Source organism: Podarcis gaigeae (genome assembly GCF_964106915.1).
Source record: "Podarcis gaigeae genome assembly, chromosome: 4".
Lineage (NCBI taxonomy): Eukaryota > Metazoa > Chordata > Lepidosauria > Squamata > Lacertidae > Podarcis > Podarcis gaigeae.
In genome coordinates, this window is record NC_139677.1 from 53,193,946 (window position 1) to 53,211,989 (window position 18,044).

The 18,044-nt window shown below is 42.0% G+C and overlaps 2 protein-coding genes across 4 annotated transcripts in view; both read left to right on the forward strand.

Annotated features, from left to right (window-relative positions):
- Nucleotides 1-485: 485 nt before the first annotated feature.
- Nucleotides 486-5,523, forward strand: HMGN1 (high mobility group nucleosome binding domain 1). The gene is made up of 6 exons (XM_083734829.1): nucleotides 486-628; nucleotides 1,161-1,181; nucleotides 1,283-1,312; nucleotides 1,409-1,459; nucleotides 3,516-3,647; nucleotides 4,389-5,523. Exons 1-6 carry the CDS (start codon nucleotides 614-616, stop codon nucleotides 4,434-4,436), a joined length of 297 nt encoding a protein of 98 aa, XP_083590955.1. The 5' UTR covers nucleotides 486-613; the 3' UTR covers nucleotides 4,437-5,523.
- Nucleotides 5,524-11,295: 5,772 nt separating this feature from the next.
- Nucleotides 11,296-18,044, forward strand: part of BRWD1 (bromodomain and WD repeat domain containing 1) — a 42,938-nt gene continuing 36,189 nt past the window's right edge. For all 3 annotated transcript variants that reach the window (XR_014563288.1, XM_083734741.1, XM_083734742.1), the window contains exons 1-6: nucleotides 11,296-11,647; nucleotides 11,866-11,924; nucleotides 12,093-12,122; nucleotides 12,318-12,377; nucleotides 16,162-16,312; nucleotides 17,765-17,863. Coding sequence is in view for 2 of the 3 variants with exons in the window: in XM_083734741.1 (XP_083590867.1) it covers nucleotides 11,491-11,647; nucleotides 11,866-11,924; nucleotides 12,093-12,122; nucleotides 12,318-12,377; nucleotides 16,162-16,312; nucleotides 17,765-17,863 (556 nt within the window). In the remaining variant the exon portion in view is untranslated. The remainder of the gene's footprint in view (nucleotides 11,648-11,865; nucleotides 11,925-12,092; nucleotides 12,123-12,317; nucleotides 12,378-16,161; nucleotides 16,313-17,764; nucleotides 17,864-18,044) is intronic.

An 18,044-nucleotide genomic window follows, 5' to 3' on the forward strand; every position in this document is an offset into this window, starting at 1 on the left:
CCCCGTGGTTTGTGCCTCGCTGGATTTTTTTTCTTTTTCGTAATAACAACCGCGGTCGCTGAGCTCACGCGCTCCTGTTATGTGTGCGCACGCGCGCACATGTCACAGTTACTGTCACCCTCTTGCCGAGACAGCCTATCAAACCCGCCCAGGTGGAGGGGAGCAGCCCGCCTCCGCCTCTTCGACTTAGGAACGCATTGAAGTCGACGGGCCTCTCCTTATGGGTGGGACGGACTGTTGTGATTTAAAAAGAGGGCGCGCGAAGTGGGCTCGTCCAATAGGGACGCGCGCGCCTCGGAGAGGGGAGGGGGGCGGTGCCGAGGAGAGCGCGCGTGCGCGCGCGCGCGTCTCCCCCCTCCCTTCCCATCCGGCTGGATCCTGTTGCGGTGCCGCTGGCGCTGCTGGGATGGTCGCGGGAGGAGAAGGGGGGTCAGACGGGCGGGCGGGCACACTCTTGGTCTGTGCGCAGGAGTGAGAGTCGGACTTCCCAGTGGGGCTGGAGTAAGAAGTGCCAGCCGCCGCCGCCACCGCTCCCGCCGCCCGACGATAGGGAACAAATAAAAGCACAAGGGAAAGCCGAGCGCCGTCGTTCGGCATCGCCGCTTACTCCGCCATGCCGAAGAGAAAGGTTGGCGACGGGCGCGCGCACACTTTAATGTGCGCCGAGAGCGCGTACTCCCTTCTCCCTCCCCGAGCTCCTTTACCCTTCTCCTTCCCCTTGTAAATGTAATATATTTAGATATAAAAATATAGGCAAGCGGGCTGTTCTTTCATACTGGGGGGGGGTGTCTTTTTTTCTGCGACGACTTCGTCGTGAGGGCCCAGTTTTCGCGCTCCTATTCTAGAGGGGGGAGGGGGCGTGACGGTTGTAAATGGCCGCGAGGTTCGCCGAACTGCGGCCTGTAACGTCTCGCGTGCCCGTTCAGTTCGGGCAGCCGAGGAACGACCGTCGCGCAGGTTCAGGAACGTCTAGAACTTTTACGCGGACGTTGGTTAAGGATACGGCCTCAGGTTCGAATTCTCGACACAGCGGCGGGAAGGGGGGGGCGTGTGCGCGGTGACGTCAGGGCCCCTGGACGGTGTAAAGCAGGCGTTAATACGCATGCGATGTTTCGCTCTACCGCCCCCGTTCCTTTCTAATACTTTATGTTCCATTGCAGGTGAACGCCGCTGAAGAAGAGGTAAGTAGGAAACATTTGTATGGTATTTTAAAGGATCTAGGAGGATTGTTAGTATTAAGCAGACCATTAATACTGTTTTCTTTTGCTTTGGTTTGCTGTAGCCAAAAAGGCGATCTGCACGCCTGTCTGCTGTAAGTATAGAATTGCATTTACTTTTTATTTACCCATTGTGTTTATTGTGAATATTAGAATCAAAACGTAATAATTGTGTGGTGTTTCTCTTTCAGAAGCCTGTCACTGCCAAAATTGAAACCAAACCAAAAAAGCCAGCTTCAAAGGTAAGAGGTTTGGGGGAGGGAGACAAACAAGGTGTCTGAAATCCTTTTTGGAAGCTGGCTGAAGATATTATTTCATTGTAAAATGGAGCAATGTTACTACATCTCGGCAGTAGAAGCAGGACTCAAGTCACGATCGAAGTGTGGTCACCCTATGGGCCACATTCCACTAATGGTGAGGCCAAGGGTGGAAACTGGCATGGCAAAATTCATGCCCATCTGTCCCCCGATACAATTCAAGGTTCGGTACTGGAAATATAAAAGCTGGGGCTCCCGATTGTCCATATGCAGCTGCAGCTTGAATTTGGCATGTTTTCCTGCCATGCTACTTTTGGGGGTTTGGATCCATTCAGGAATGATTAGGAGCTCCTGAACTTACCTGATGTCTGCCAAAAGTAGCATAGGAGGAAAAGGTGCCAAATTTAAGCTGTACTAAATTCAAGTCACAGCTTCAAAGGGATTTTCATTTGTTGTATTTGTACACCGTTTTCCCACAAACTGAATTATGCTCAAAGTGTCTTACAACACAGAAACGGATGCATTTAAAGCAAGCAGTACAAAAACAATTTCTTAATAACAAAGCAAAACAAAAACATAGTAACGTAAATTTATGTGATAGCTACCTAGTGTAGGATAGTGGTGAAGAGTTTTCTGATGAATTGTGCCTTGGTCATGAACTCAATAGCTGGGCTTGGCCAAACCAATACAGTATATTCTCATTCTTTCCCTCACCTTGGGAGCATGGGGATAATATTGTACAGAGTTGTTATAAACATTGCTAGTATATTGTATGTTCAAAATGTTTCATATACCAAAGTGCTCACTTTTCACTGTAGGCTCTGAGGCTACTTCTCTTGGTGGTTTCCCAGCTGTTTCCTCCCACCATTCCTCTCTAACCAGTCCATGCATCACCTGAAGCAACCATTTTGCTTCAGCTTCACTGAAAAGGGCAAGAACATTAGATTAATTCTATTTGGGTCTAAACTAACTGTGTTATGAACTCAGTTGCTGGTTTATTTGAACAAATAAATAATAAATCTACAGTTTAAGAAAATAAAATGATTTTTTTTTTGGGGGGGGGGGAGAATCCTTATCCAAAATATCTAATATTAGTTTACACAGGGAAATGGAGGGTGGTATCCAATGCTGGGCAAGACCTATTTTAGTATTCCATATAGACCAGTGATGGCCAAACTTGGCCCTCCAGCTGTTTTTGGACTAAAACTCCCATCATCCCTAGCTAACAGGACCAGTGGTCAGAGATGGTGAGAATTGTAGTCCCAAAACAGCCGGCGGGCCAGGTTTTCCCACCACTGATATAGACTGATTGTAGTACAAACCTTGGAATAACTAAGAACAGCCTGATACGCTCTCACCATGCTAACAGCTTCATTTTTTCCAATGAATGATGCTTTGCACCATGCATAGAAATATATGCAGTGAGTCCTGGTAATGTGCTAAGACAACATGGCACTAAAAGAGCACTCTTTAGGGCAGGGGTCTGCAACCTTTAAGACAAAAAGAGCCACTTGGACCCATTTCCGAAGAAAAAAAAATCTGGGAGCCGCAAAACCATTGCGACATTTAAAACAAATATATCTCTGGAGCCACGGTCCGACAGCAGGAGGGAAGGTGACATCGGGACGGTGCGTGACTAACGCACCCACCGCCCCCATGCGACGTCACAGCCAGTACAGCGCCCGCCACAGTGGGGAGTGTCGGGGCACACAGTGCTCCTCCCCTTGCTAGTATCTGCCCTGGAGCCGCGGCAAAGGTGTAAAAGAGCCACATGCGGCTCCGGAGCCGCGGGTTGCTGACCCCTGCTTTAGGGCTAGATGCAAATATGTGAGCCAGCATAGCAGTCCTGGCACCTTAGATCTTTCCAAACATGTTTTAATATGATTAAGACCAGTGCTTTTTCTGGGACTACTCAAGGGTGCACAGTACTGGCACCTTATTTGTCCTGGAAGAAAAGCTCTGATTAAGACCACAAATCTTCACATTCTGATGAATGCGTTATTTTAAAAGACTAAATGCTGATTGTCTTATTTCATTGCAGGATAAGCCTGAGGAAAAGAAAGCCCCAGCAAAAGGGAAAAAGGGACCAAAAGGTAAACAGGCTGAAGAGATTAACAATGAGGAAGTAAAGGATAACTTGCCTGCGGAAAATGGAGAAGCAAAAAGTGATGAGGTAAATTTTATGGCTTTGTTGTGTATTCTGTAGTTTTCTGGTTTAAATTCAAAATGGCTGTTTTGACTTAACTGGCAGAGAGAACGTCCCAGCATTGCCTTGTATGGATGTTGCATGAGGACACTTAAAACAAATTTAATATCCCTTTCCACTATCCCAGAGAAAATATATTGGTAAAGGAGGCTAATGAGGTAGGAAGAAGTGGAGGAGGAGTTTGTATTGTCCAGTAATTTTATGAGTAAATGTATTCTTTGTTAACCACAAAATAATCTTTTAGCAGGATATGAGTGCAGAATGAGTATCTTTGATGTGACTATATCATAAGAAAGCTTGATGGATTTTTAGTGAAATTAGTATGGAAAGCAGTACTGAGCATTCCTGAAAATCCACAGAAACAGAATAAGATAACTCAAACTATGGCTGTAAACTGAAATACTATGATGGAATATGAGGTTCATCAATGAGGGGCTATGTGTTCAATATTTTACTGTAGATAGACCATTAAAAGCAATGTTTTTCTACTTGTGGATTGTATATATTAATCCTTTGTGGCCAGTCACTCTCAAACTGGTTGATAAAAATATTTTGGCTCTGTAATAGCATACAAAAATTATGTTGATCCTAGCTTTCATGTTTAGAATACCAAATAGCTTTTAAAACAATGTTTTAATAGTCCTTGGGTTTGAACTTTGAAACATATGTATATAACCATTGTTACGTTAAACTTTTTTCTTTTTTCAGGCCCCAGTATCTGATGCAGCAGGAGAAAAAGAAGCAAAATCTGAGTAACATCTTGTACAAAGTCTCTTAATCAGTGGTTTGTTTGCCACCATCTTGTACAATTCAGAGGAATATTTTTATCAACTATTTTGTAAATGCAAGTTTTTTAGTGGTTTTAGAAAAGACATTTTTTAAGCATGAGGGGATCCCTCCCTCAATATCCCATTTAACGTAGTTTTGAGTGTAAATGCTTTGTTTTTAAAAGGTAAAAATCATGTACTGGTTGTCTCTCTATATAACCAGCAATTAATGGAATGTTAGATTAAGGAGAAATTTCAAAATATTGATTACTTACAGTGCTATCCTATACATGTTTACTTAGAACTAAATCCCACTGGTTTCAGTGGTACTTACTCTTTAATAAGTGTGCATAGGATTGCAGCCTTAACATTCCAGAGGCCAGGGTGGGCAACTTGCAATTTACATGTGGCCCTTTAAAGCTATTTTTATGCAGGACTTCAGTTACTTTAAATTTAGCTTTGTTTCCTTAAATTTTTAGCCTTTACAAATAAATTTGAATATATGATGGAAATATATGCCCAGCATATGCCAGTATCGTCCCCAGAGGCAAACAAGTTGCTCACACCTGCTGTATACTGTGGGATGGTTTTTGTAATTGTTAAAAGAAGCATAGCACAGATAAAACGTTGACATGGTGACAAGTAGGAAAATGTCTTTACACTTAACACGTATCCCCCTCGATTTGTCATCAGTAGAATGCTTCCTCAGAAAACCCAACTTGTTCCCTGGTGTTGGATCTCCCAAATTTGTTTTATCTGTGACAAGAGTTATTTTTGGTAGTGGTAGTTTATTTTTTCAACAGCTTTGTAATGTGTTGTGAACGGTTGGAAATCTGGGTGTGTAGTGTGTGTGGTGTTCAATTACTGAGTAGATAAAATTTCTGGTTAAGCAGACATGACTTTCACATGACAGTATTTGAGACACTGGTACTTTTCTACTTTGAATTAATGGTCTATCAAAGAAGTCATAATTGTCAGATGACTGGTTTACATTCAAATTATTGGAAGAAGAATCAGTACAAATAGTTAATGTCTGTGGTTCATCAAACAAGATCCAATAAAATATTGGTCATAAACATTTTGTGAGTGTTTCTCTTCGGCTTGACTGAAAATTAACTGGGATGTAGATTTTTAAAAACAAGCAAACGTGCAGTTGTATTCCTATAACATAAGCTTTCACTTTAGTGAATGAAATTTCAGTAGTCTATGGTTTTATAGCCATCCCCAGTATCTGTTGTATGGCAGCTTAGGTATTATATGCAATGTTTCTAGCCTTTTTTTTGCATGGAAGGAGAGTTGGAAAGATAAAGTAATGAAGAAACTCCATTGATCAAGCACACAAAAGTAAATGTGGTCCTTAACCTTTGCTTATCTTTGTTTGACTCATGAGCACAGCATTGCTGAAAATTTGTTAGCAGCAGGCTCTTCTAAGAAGTGAAATTCACGTGACAACAAACTTGAGAACTTTCTCAATGGTAGAAACTTGCCTATATTCCCCTTTATTTATATCTCCTCTCTTTATAGTCCATATAAGACTTGGAACAACTACCGAGATCAATAATAAGACAGTCTATACCCTCAGGTTTACAATCTAAATCAACAGAAATGAAAAAGGGGGGGGGGAGCAAACATCACAATTTTAAGAATTTCTAAAAGTAAGTCCTATTCAGTATATCAAAGGGACTTATTCCCAGATAAGTGGTGTTAGGATTGCAACCTAAGGTACTAGTTCTTATATCAACAGCAAAAATGAAAATCGGTCCCTCCCCTGAGCTGATGTGTTTTCTTGGTTTCCTAATCTCTTCTGTCTGATGAAATGGCTGCTGCCTGACAGGTGGCATTTAATAGAGTGGTAAGCCTGATGGAGCTAGATTCTCAGAGCTTTAGTAAGCACTGTACAGTTTTGCCATTATGTGAAGTTCTCGGAATCTAAACAAATAGCACAAACTTTGGAACACTTAATACTCTACTGAAAACTCCTTTTTCAGTAAGACAGGATCAGTGGCACAGAAAGCATAGCTGCTATTGAAATAATATGTGAAGGAGATTGTTTGCCCTGTAAAACATGTAGGTAAGGAGAACAGATGAATACAAGCTTGTTTTTAATATCCTGACATAGAAGCACTGTGAGTCTTCTGTCCACCATAGAGATAGTTTTTTGCTAGTTGGATAGGGGGATGGACTTGTAAAGAGATCCAACACATCTTAACAATCATAGATAGTGACACATTGAAGAACAAGATTTGCCAAAATATCTCTATTTTAAATGTGGGTTTGGCAAGGTTTCTAGTATAGAGCAGTCTCACACCCTGATAATTCATGAGAAATTGGTGCAAGCAGTTAAATATTTCCACAGAAACTTATTGAGGCACAGGAAGAACAACACATCCAAGTTGAGTGACACCAACTTCCATCAAGACCTATTGCAAGATACGAGTTCACTTGCAATCAGTGAGCCAACTGGAGGCTTCTACTACAATAGGCTATTAGAATATGAGTAGTCAGGGACTGTCCCTCTGGAAGCTTTAGCAGCACATGCAGAAACGACCAAGCAGCTTGGCTAGAAGCCAAGTCTTACAGAATCTTGTCTTTTAGAATCACATTTGAAACCATCGTGCCTTGGAAAAAATGGGGAACACCATGGGAAAGCCTATGTGAACATGGAACATGGAAAGTCAACCAGTCCAAGGAGATTGAAGATCCATCAGGTGAAATACACTTTTGCTCTAGATGGAGTACTTGGGGGGGGGGGTGTTGATTGTCAAGCAATGGAGGTGACAATAGCCTCCACTGGTGTGGTTCTTCCTCCTGCAAGGCTTTCCTGAAGGTTTCAGGTGCTCCCCCCCCCCAAACCATTCTTTTCTTTCCTGTCAATTTATAGTCTGCCCTGAGTACTTTGCATAGTTCAAAAGGAAGGCAGAAGTGACCCTGATTATGGCCAATAAGGGTCAAAGACTTTCCTCAGCATACTGTGAAACTACTGAAGTCAGTACCAGAGGCTTTCTTCCTCTGGACCTCTTCTATACTCAGTCTGCTTGTCACTTTGAAATTCTTAACCCTGAAATTCTTAAACCTTTATTGACATACACAATTCCAATAGGGTTCGGTACAATAAAATCACTCCTCAAAACTTGCATCTTACACTTAAGTTAATGTACAACATTCACGAATCCTCATTGCGTGTTGCAGAAACCTGGCTACTATCTCCATGTTATCCCCATCCTGATTAAATGTAAGGAAGGCTACTGTACATTTGTCTGAATGCCACTCCCTAGGGCCTAGAACAACCAACTGATAAACCTAGGGTAGATCAAATAGATACCAAGGGCAGTGCAAAAGAACTTGTGACTGATTCGATTTGTCTTATGCCCACAGGTGCATTGTCTCAGAGTATTTTCAGGAATCTAGTAGTGTGGGATTTGTGAGGACCTCGGCAGCTACAGGGGCGTTGTGGTTAAGGAGATGCTGGTGATGTTCTTTCCAGCACAATGCAATAGCTTGTTTATCTTTTAGAACCATACTATATATCACAAAATGTCAAAATAAGCAACAATAATGCTAGAAACATAACATACAGCTTAACTGTGAATGGCAGTAGCTACAAACTACACACAAGCTTACTGAAATTAGAGTCCTCATACAAAACCAAGTCTTGATCGTGTATTCTAGAGCTGCAGTACTGAATAATGTTTCTCCATATAGGCTACAACCTTCTCTGTCAATGGACAGTTATTAATTTAGGCCTGCCTTGCAAAATAAATTTTCATAAGTTACTAGCCCACAAAAGTTGTTATTAGTCATCCTGCCTGTACAGGCCTATTCATGGTGTGTTACCTTATTTAATTTATGAATCTCCTAAATTATTGAAGCAATTTCACAAGAAAGAATAAGGCAATATGAACATCCACAATAAAAGATATAAAACAATTTTGTTTATCAAAATGTTTTCCAATTCAATATAGATACCAACTGGGATGAAAATCACTTAGGTGACTTCTTGAAAGATGGAGGTTTTCAACAGGCACTGAAAAGTATATGCCTGGTATGTAATGGGTGTTCCAAGGGGTAGGTGCCACTATGCTAAATGCCCAATTCCTACAGAACCAACCTTCTGATAAGGTATCTACAGGAGGCCCTCTAGTGTGGTTGGGAATATAAGATGTGATCTTTTAGGTATCCTGGTGCCAAGCTGTGTAGGGCTTTTGTACACCAATGCAAAACTAGAATATTAACAGGTCCCACCCATGCAACCTTTTTACACATTCATTTGCAACAAAACAGGAAGTATTATCAAGTTTTCCATTTTGCCTGAACCAGGAAACCATGGTAAGCAGCTTCAGAACAAGCCAGGATATGAACCCAACTTCAAATCATAGATTTAATGATAATAATTAAGTGTCCTGTTTCTATTTTCTGATTAGTTTAAATCAAATTAGTAAGTTAAAATACCTCCCCAAAGCGTCCCTGGATGGCAAGGAAATCTTTCAAATGACTTGCCAGCTGCACTGCGTGCGGAACCTTTGTAAACTACCTCAGTTAATTATCTTAATTGGTCCACAAGTTGTATTTAGGTTAATTACCATTCTCATCTTCACACCTTAATCACTGATAATAATAGATTTTTTTAGCCTGGATTCTTTTATATACATATTGTGATAAATTTTTGGTTTGGAACAAGTCGTTGAATGCCTTTTCATTGTTTATATTTTGGTATCAGGTATACAGGCATCTTTTTGCGCCAGCCTGGGTGGTGGATGAGAACTGAATATCCTTCCCATTGTAGTTGTAAGCGTTGTTGAGGTTTCTCTTGATTCTGTTTAATTTATAGTTTAGCAATGTTTATGTATTCCATGATTTGAACTGGGAAGGGTGAAAATAAAATACTTTGTGACATAGTAAGCTTCCTGCTTAGAAGGCTTTCCCTGTCTGATTTCACTTCTTACCACTGGGCAGGGAGTAGATATTTAAGATACTCTTTTAGGCAGCAACTTATGACATCTTAACTAAATAATCCTCTATGGTGTTAGATATAGGCTTAAACGGTCCCCACTTGTTTGTGTGACATGATGGGCAATACTAATTCCATAACCAGCTTTATCATTTCTTCTTGTGAATGTAACTTCTAATGCCAGCCTTGGTTTGGTTTTTATGTGTTTGTCTTATGAAGCTCAATTATATTTTTTGGGCTATATGGATAACATTCAAGAAAGTTTCTAAAAGAAACCAAACAAAGGGTGGGAAACCACATGCTCCAACTAGGCAAAACACTTACAATGCCCCTACCAAATAACACAGGAAAGTAAAAAAATCAGGCAACAACCCCCCTCCAAAACCTGAATTACGGGAACTTTTTTTTTAAAGGCAGGCAGGGGTGCTGGTATCTGAGGCAGCCACAGTACCAACAGACATGATGCTGGGAACTCTGAGTCCAGAACAAGAGCACAACCATGTCCTTCCACAAGAGATAGGACCTGTCAGCGGTATAACACAAGTTGCCATTGGCCCTTATTTAAGGTTGTAATGCTACGCATGCTTGCTATTACTAGGAAGTCTTATTGAATAGTGTGTGACTTTGGGGAAAATATATAGGATCAGACTGCGCTGAGTTAAAAAACGATACTAGTAGTAGGGAGAAATCCAGAGAACCATTCAAAAAGCCCTATCAAGAAGTATACTTGTGTTGTTTTTATGTAGTACAGGCTTTTGAAGAGTAAGTAATCTTTTCCCTGAACTGCCCTGAGACCTCCAGGTAGAGGGCGGTATATAAATTCAATTAATAATGATGGATTGTACCTAAAGAACTAGGGCCAATGGATCTTTTAAATTCCAGAACATCAATCCCATACCTTTCCCCCTCTTCTTCACACATTTCCAATGAATAATGTGTTCTTTGTTTTTGTTTTAATGTGTTACGGTTATTGTGGGTTTTTGTTTTAATGATCTGCTTTGACAAGGCAGCACACAAAGGATTCAAATAAGGCTGCAATCCCATGCGTGTTTACGTGAGAAAGTCTAAAATAATGGGACTTCACACTAAACCGAGGCACTCCCCAAACACTCCTTTTATTTAGGGAAGCGCCAACATTTTCCCCTTGGAAAAGAACAGCCAGTCCACCATTAGCGTTTGTTTTGCAACCGATCCGCACTCTTCCTCGCTTAATTGCAGACCTAGAAACATTTGCCTGGGAATTAATGAACAAAACTCTCCTTAACAAAGGGCGACTTATCTCCATACGTTAACCTGCCTACTGATTTTCGCCCGCACATTGTGAAAGACCCTGACCAGAAAAGACATAGGGCGAACCAGGGGAGAAAACCTTGACAGATTCGCATCAGCCTCTTCGGGGGATTATCTGTATGAAAATGGCGCATTGTTTTTCCGGAAGAAGGTGCCTCTGTCAGCGCCGTCCTACATGTCTCTGGAAGTCAGCCCCACGGCACGTACGGACTTACTTCCAAGTAAGCATGAATAGGCTGGCGCTGCAGGAGGCAGCCAAGCGAGCGCTCTCACTTCCCTACAACGAGGGGCGGGAGGAGCCCTTCGCCGCTCGCTCCCATCCCTCCCCGCTTTAATTCTCCACGAAGCCTCATCTCCAACTGCCAAGTCGAAAATGGCCGCATCTCCTTCCGCGCTCCGCCATCACAGCCTTTCACCACCACCCTGTCCTCACGTAAAGCAGCCTCTTTACTACACGACGATACATGAGTGGCGTTTCATCAGATTGCGGTCTCTGTGTGTTTTTTAAACTTTTAAATGCAACCATTTCGTTCGCTTCAAAGGGGACTATTTCACCCCGCCGCCTTTTCCTTCCCTATACTATCCACTCCGCCCCGCCTTTCCTCGGAGCTACGTCAGAGGCGCGCGGGGCGCCTCAGCAGTAATGGCAGCGGGGCTGGGCAGAGATTAATGTAGAGCGCGGCAGTGGCGGCGTCGAAGGGTGGTGCGCAGACGACGGACGTGCGCGCTCTCGCCCGCCGGACCTCTCCCTCATACATACAAATAGAGCGAAGGCGCATGGGGGAGGGGAAGCGCTGATAGGATTATGTCGAGCCAGGCCTGGGCCGCCGCCGCGCCAGACAGAGCCCTCAGCCCTAATCTCCTCCTGGCAACAGCGGCCGCTGCGGATATGGCCGAGCCCTTGCCGGCCTCCAATTCTCCTTTGGGCGCCGGCAGCGGCCCTCTGCCGCTCATTGAATCAGGTAATGCGAAGAGTGAGCGCCGGCTTGGTGAGGAGAGCGAGAGGATGGAAGAGCCGGGCGAGGCGAGCGCTCGCCGTCTCCGCCGCCATCTTACTGAGCCTGGTTATGAGTTACAGTCACCTAAGGGGGATCCCCCAACCCGCCCCCCCCGCCGCCCTCCCCATCCCCCAACGAAGCCCGGCTTCGACTTCATCTCTCCTCTTTTTTCCTTCTCGCAGAACTGTACTTCCTCATAGCTCGGTTCTTGAGCACTGGGCCTTGCAGGAGGACGGCGGAGGTGAGTTGTTCTTCGCCTGCACCCTCTGCACTGCCCCCACCCCACCCCCGCGAAGGGCGGCTTCATAGCGCCCCCCTTCACTTTGGTCAGAAGCGGCGCTTCAAAAAGCAAACGCGAACAGAAAACCTCCACCAGTGCCAAATACCAGCTTCTTTTTCCCCCCTACAGGTGCTAGTACAAGAACTGGAACAGTACCAGGTCTGTGAGACTACTCATTTTTTAAAAAATCAATTTCCTTTTATGCCACTCGCTTTTACCCCGCTTTTTTATAATCCCAATGTCTTTTAGAGATGGAAACTATGCCATCTGTGCAAGTATTTGTAACAGCTTTCTTTTGTGCCCCGTTCGCTCCAATTCATCTGGCTTTTCTCTCCTTCCCCCTTTCAATTTTAGTTGCTCCCTAAAAGATTGGATTGGGAAGGAAGAGAACATTGCAGAAGTTATGAAGACTTGGTGAGACTTTTGTTGTTTTAAAAAAAGGAAAAACCGCAAACAAGATTTGGATTGTTGGGGGGGGGGTAAACAGTATTTGCTTTTTCAAACTAATCGTGCTATTTTTCATGCTTTTAAAAGCCTGTATTGTTTTATGGAAGGTATTTATTATTGTGCTAGTCAACAGAAGCCATAAATGGGGACTCTGGGAACAGAGGATGTTGTCATCTTACAGAGGAGGCGGGGTGTGTGTCATCAGGGCTTGTTAGGATAAAGCAGTCTGAAAAAGAACCTTTATTTCTTGGTTTCTACAGAAGATTTGCTAAATAACCTTAACCTGACAATATTTTATTGTTGGTTACCCCAAAATAAGCTTTCCTCGGAAGATAAGAGCTGGCTTCCACTAGAGGGTTGAGTTGTTTAATGGCTTCAAATTTACATTGAACCGCTTGGATTAGGATTTAAATAAGTGTTCTGAAGATTCAGTATATTTTTAATGGATGCTTATTATTCTCTTCACAACAAATAACAAGCTCTTCAATGTGGACTTGGAAGCTAGTGGGGAAATGAGCAGGACTTGAAATGCTGCACTGTAGGGCCAGACTTTTGCATCTGCTTTGTTCTTCAGCAGCTCACCCTCCTCCCTCCAAATGTTAGATTGTTAAAAGCTTGAATTGCTTAAAAAAGTATTATACGCCACAACCCTAAATGTGTTTTTTAAGTACCATGGATTGTAATGGACTTTCCTTCGTTTAGTATTCTTAGGTTTGCACTGAGTTTCATATGTGATTCTTTATTTTTGGAAGCTTAGATGTGAAATATAAGAGGAAACATTCCTCTTTTAGTTGAGAAAAATGCCACCGGAATTTTTAATGTGATGGTAATATGACATTTTCAGTTTTGTAGGATTTCTAAGTAGAGGTTCATAAGATGAGCTCCCTGGTTCTCCAGAGGTGGTGAACATATGGCATAGAGGGTTACACTGGGACAAAACTGTTATGTTACATTGATACAGGAAACAGTTTTTGCTGCATGAGCAGCCAAGCCTGAGTGAGGACTGCAACATATTATTGTGAAACATTGTGTGTCCCCCTTTTTTAAAAAAGTCTACTTTGCTTGCATTAAAAATTGACATTACTCTTTGTTTATCTTAAAATGTTTTTAAACAATTCTGTTTTCATGTCTGTGAGTTTGGGTCTGAAAAGGAAATGATAGATATAATTCAATCAGTTGAGAGAAATGGAAAAAGTTTTCATAGATTTTAAATTCTAAAAGTATATTGCTGCTGTACTACATTAAATGCTTACAGAAATATTAAATGGATACCTGCAAGAAAATTTTAGTTGAGTAAATGGAATATCTAGAGCAGGGCTGCCAGCTTGAATAAAATATTGGGGAAGGGGCACAGGTAAGCCCTGCCCATCATAATCATTTACAAGGCACAGTGCACACACATCATTTGAATGGCAGTGCCCGTCAGTTAGAGGACGGGAGAGAAGAGACCTCTGCCCCTAGGAGTTAGCACCTATGGTCTAGAGCAGTGTTTCCCATATGTCCCCCTGGGAGGCCCCAGGATATTCCAAGGGGCCCCCAGATGAAAATCGTGTAAATGGGAGTTAGCAGCATGAGGATAGCCATAGAGGGTAGTGAGAAGTGGCAGGCAATCAGGATTTTTTATTTATCTGCTTGGCCAAACACAAGCAGGTAAGGGGGTGGCCCACCAGGGGTTGAAATCCACCTCAGCCCCTAGCTAAGCGGGGTGGTCTTGTGCTGCTGACTTGCATCTAGTAAATAACTCTCTACTCAGAAGAAAGCTGCACTGAGTTCATTGGGCCTGGTAAGCTTGTGTGGGGCTATAGGCAGCCAGGGGTCCTCTGAACGATAAGATCTTTTTCGGTCAGGTCAGTGAGGACCACTTACTTTTTAAAATTCTCCCATATATACAGAATTCCCTGTGCACCTTTTGGACAATATCTGTAGGATTTCCCCTCTGTGTCAAATAACTGGGGTAAAATAAGTGTTGTTTACTTTTTACAATACATGGAAGATAGATCTCCCTCGGGAGGTTCTGGATTTTACTTTCTTGGAGGTTTATAAGCAGAGGTAGGATGGCCATCTGTCATGGAGGCATTAGCATCCATGTTTTTCTGCTTCAACAGTATTTTATTATGTTCCTATCATTCTATGTAATTGTATTTTGTATAAATCATAAAAATTATAAATAAAACATGTTCTGTTTACAAACAAAACATTTAAATAACTGCTTTTCTACCGGTAGGATGGGGCGGGCGGGACATGGGCATAGCCAGGATTTTATTTAGGGTGCAGGCTTTGGTTGGGGGAGGCAGAACTTCAGATTTGTATTGATTTTTACTTAATTGAGGGGCAGCTGCCCCCTGTCCCGTCCCCCCTGGCTCTGCCCATGGGGCACCACAGGAAGGAAACAAGATGGGAAGGTGGCCATGGTAGGAAAAAGGTTGGGAAACACTGGTCTGGAGAATTGCACCTTGGAACAGGATTCAAGATATAACATCAGGATTATTTTTTTTGGGGGGGGGCATTTAAATAGTTTGAGAGAATAATGCATTGCTCTAGTTTAAAAGTAACGTGCATATAATATGTATTGTTTATATAATTGTGTGGTTTTAGTTTATCTTGTTCTTGTACTTACAACTTCATCAGGTTCATGCTAGATGAAAAATGGGAGAGGTTATAGTCAAATTAAAATTGATGTAATGAAGGTGGAAAGAGAAAGCATGGCTTAGTTACTGCAGGCCTGGTTGGTACCTCATTTAAGCCACAGTTAAAATAAACTATGGATCATAAAACAAAATTCCTGTTCATTGCAGCAGGTACCAGTACTGAGGACTGGGGAATAAAAAGTTGTACGTAGTTTGATCTTCTAGACATTTAAGTGAATGAGAAAGCTCATAGATTTAATAGTCCAAAGTTAAGTTGGACTTAGAGTTGCAGTATAATACAAAACGGACGCAGGTGGCGCTGTGGGTTAAAGCCTCAGCGCCTAGGACTTGCCGATCGAAAGGTCGGCGGTTCGAATCCCTGCGGCGGGGTGCGCTCCCGTCGTTCGGTCCCAGCGCCTGCCAACCTAGCAGTTCGAAAGCACCCCCGGGTGCAAGTAGATAAATAGGGACCGCTTACCAGCGGGAAGGTAAACGGCGTTTCCGTGTGCGGCTCTGGCTCGCCAGAGCAGCGATGTCACGCTGGCCACGTGACCCGGAAGTGTCTCCGGACAGCGCTGGCCCCTGGCCTCTTAAGTGAGATGGGCGCACAACCCCAGAGTCTGTCAAGAGTAGCCCGTACGGGCAGGGGTACCTTTACCTTTACCTTATAATACAAAACACTAGTTCATCTACTTGTTTGCCATTCAATTTTTAAAGTTTCTAAAGTAACTTATAACTACAGTAAATAGTAGCCGAAAAACTAGAATCGAAATAAAATGCAAAACATTGGAATAAAAGCAACATTTAAATAATTTAGTTAGCAATTAAAAGCGTAGGTCTTTTCCAGAACAACATTAAAGTAAGCACTGGGAGAACATCCTGTGTACAGTCCCTTCTCCCTAGTTTGTGAGTACTATATACCTGGAGGGGGCCTCTAAGGATTACTTTACTTATTAGGAGTTTGTCAAGTGATTTTAAGCAACAGTGAAGTGAGGTCAAGTTTGTTTCTTGCTTTTTCTCACATAATTAACAAACTAATAATTCTAAAATGTTTAGCTTATGTAAATAATTGTTATTTTTGTATTACGTTATATTAACTTGTTTTAATCCTATTTGTGTGTTAGGTCTTGTCTAACAAACATGTGGCTCCTGATCACTTGCTGCAAATTTGCAGGCGGATTGGCCCTATACTGGATAAAGAGATTCCACCCAGCATTCCGAGAGTGAACTCTTTATTGGGTGCAGGCAAGCAGTCCTTACTGAGAACTGCAAAAGGTATATTTCGACTTTTTAATGTGGCTTGGTGTGTTCAATTCTAGTGACTATGTATGAACCTTGCATTGGTACAAGTATGTACTGAAACTTCCAAGACTAGGATGCATGAACTTGTCACCCATTTAATACATGCTGTCAGCACAGATCCAGCTTTGAGCTCCTCCTTTCACAGACATAGTGGTTATTGATATTTTGGTTTAGAGGTTTATTCTAGGAGATCAAAAGAAAACCTTATGTAGAATACAATTATCTGCTTCAAACACAGAAATCTGAGATCTTCAAATAAAGGGTGGTATACATTTTTTTCATGGGGGTGGGATTACAAGTCTAGTTATGTAATACCATCTCCACAAAAAACATTATTTTGAGTTTTTAGTGTCATTTCAAGCAGATTCTTAAGACATTAATAGTTAATATAGGTTCTCCAGAGACAAGTGGAGGGAGAGAATTGTTACCTTCCCTTACGTATGAAAAGAAAGGGGACCAGATTTCAACAAAAGTGTCTCTTTGTAACCACCTTTCTAAGTGTCTCTTTGTAAGCTACCTTTCTAAGCCTTTAGTCATTCTGAGATAGGTACATCCCAAATGTTGTTGAACCATACTTAGAGGTGTAGCTCAGCCTGAGATTTCTGAAATTATGTTATCACCAAATGCATGACCATCAGTAGAAAGAAAACTTAAAGCTGCTTCACCCTAAGTGAAAGTACAGCACCATAAGTTGCTGTAGTTGTAACAGTTTTTTTTTGGGGGGGGGATATGAGAAAGAAACCTATAAATACTTGGCTGAGAACCTGTGAAGTGAAACTGCTTTGTACTTTGCTTATGTTTCTCCTTGTATTACACAACTGCTCTTTCCTCATTTTTCTTCTCACTTAAGAACACAGAGTAGCTAACAATGCAAAACATCTTCGTATGGCAGCTCATTTGTGTATATGTTAGTTGCATCTCTAGGGACAGCTAATGGCCAAGAGCTTCCAAGTATACTCGGCACAACTGTTTCTTTTCATAAAGTGAAAGGCAATATCAAGAATAAATATTCATAATTGGAGAAATGAGTAGAGAAATAGTTAAGGAACATAAAAACAGAAAAATGCAAAATTAACCAAGCGGGCACAGTGAATGTTCATTTTAGTGAATGATCAGGATACCGTATGCTGCAGTCAGGGGCTGGCGCTTGGGATTTGTAAAACAGAAAACTCTTGAAACTATTGTGCTGTAACTAATGCTTGATATAGAGTGTCCCCAAAAGTAAAGGAGTCCTTAGTTCAGTATGTTATTGATAGAGCCATTGATTGAAGTTTTAAAATACTAAAGGTGGGTGTAACATGCTTCTAGTTAAACCATGCCATTTTTAAAAAGTGAACTTTTAAAGCATTAAAGACTCTTAAATTTTGAAATGGTGTTTGAATAAATTTTCTGAGTAACTGCATTCAGCTGAAATTCAATTTGCAGATTCCAGAAATCCCATTTGGAAAGGCTCAGTCATTGCTACCCTTCATAGAGGAAGACCCCCAGAAATTCCTGTTAACTGTGATAAAGCACCAAGTTTTGGTAAGTTTATCTTTCGCTTATTAAGCTACTATGTTCTCCATTTTTTCAGTTCTGGTTTCTTCTGGTTTCTTTCTTTTGTATTGGTTTTTTGTTTTTTGTGCCCTGCCACAGTAGGGGTAAGGAACTGAAACTGTAAAATAAGGAAATAACTCATAGCATGAAAGATGGGAACAACCTATTA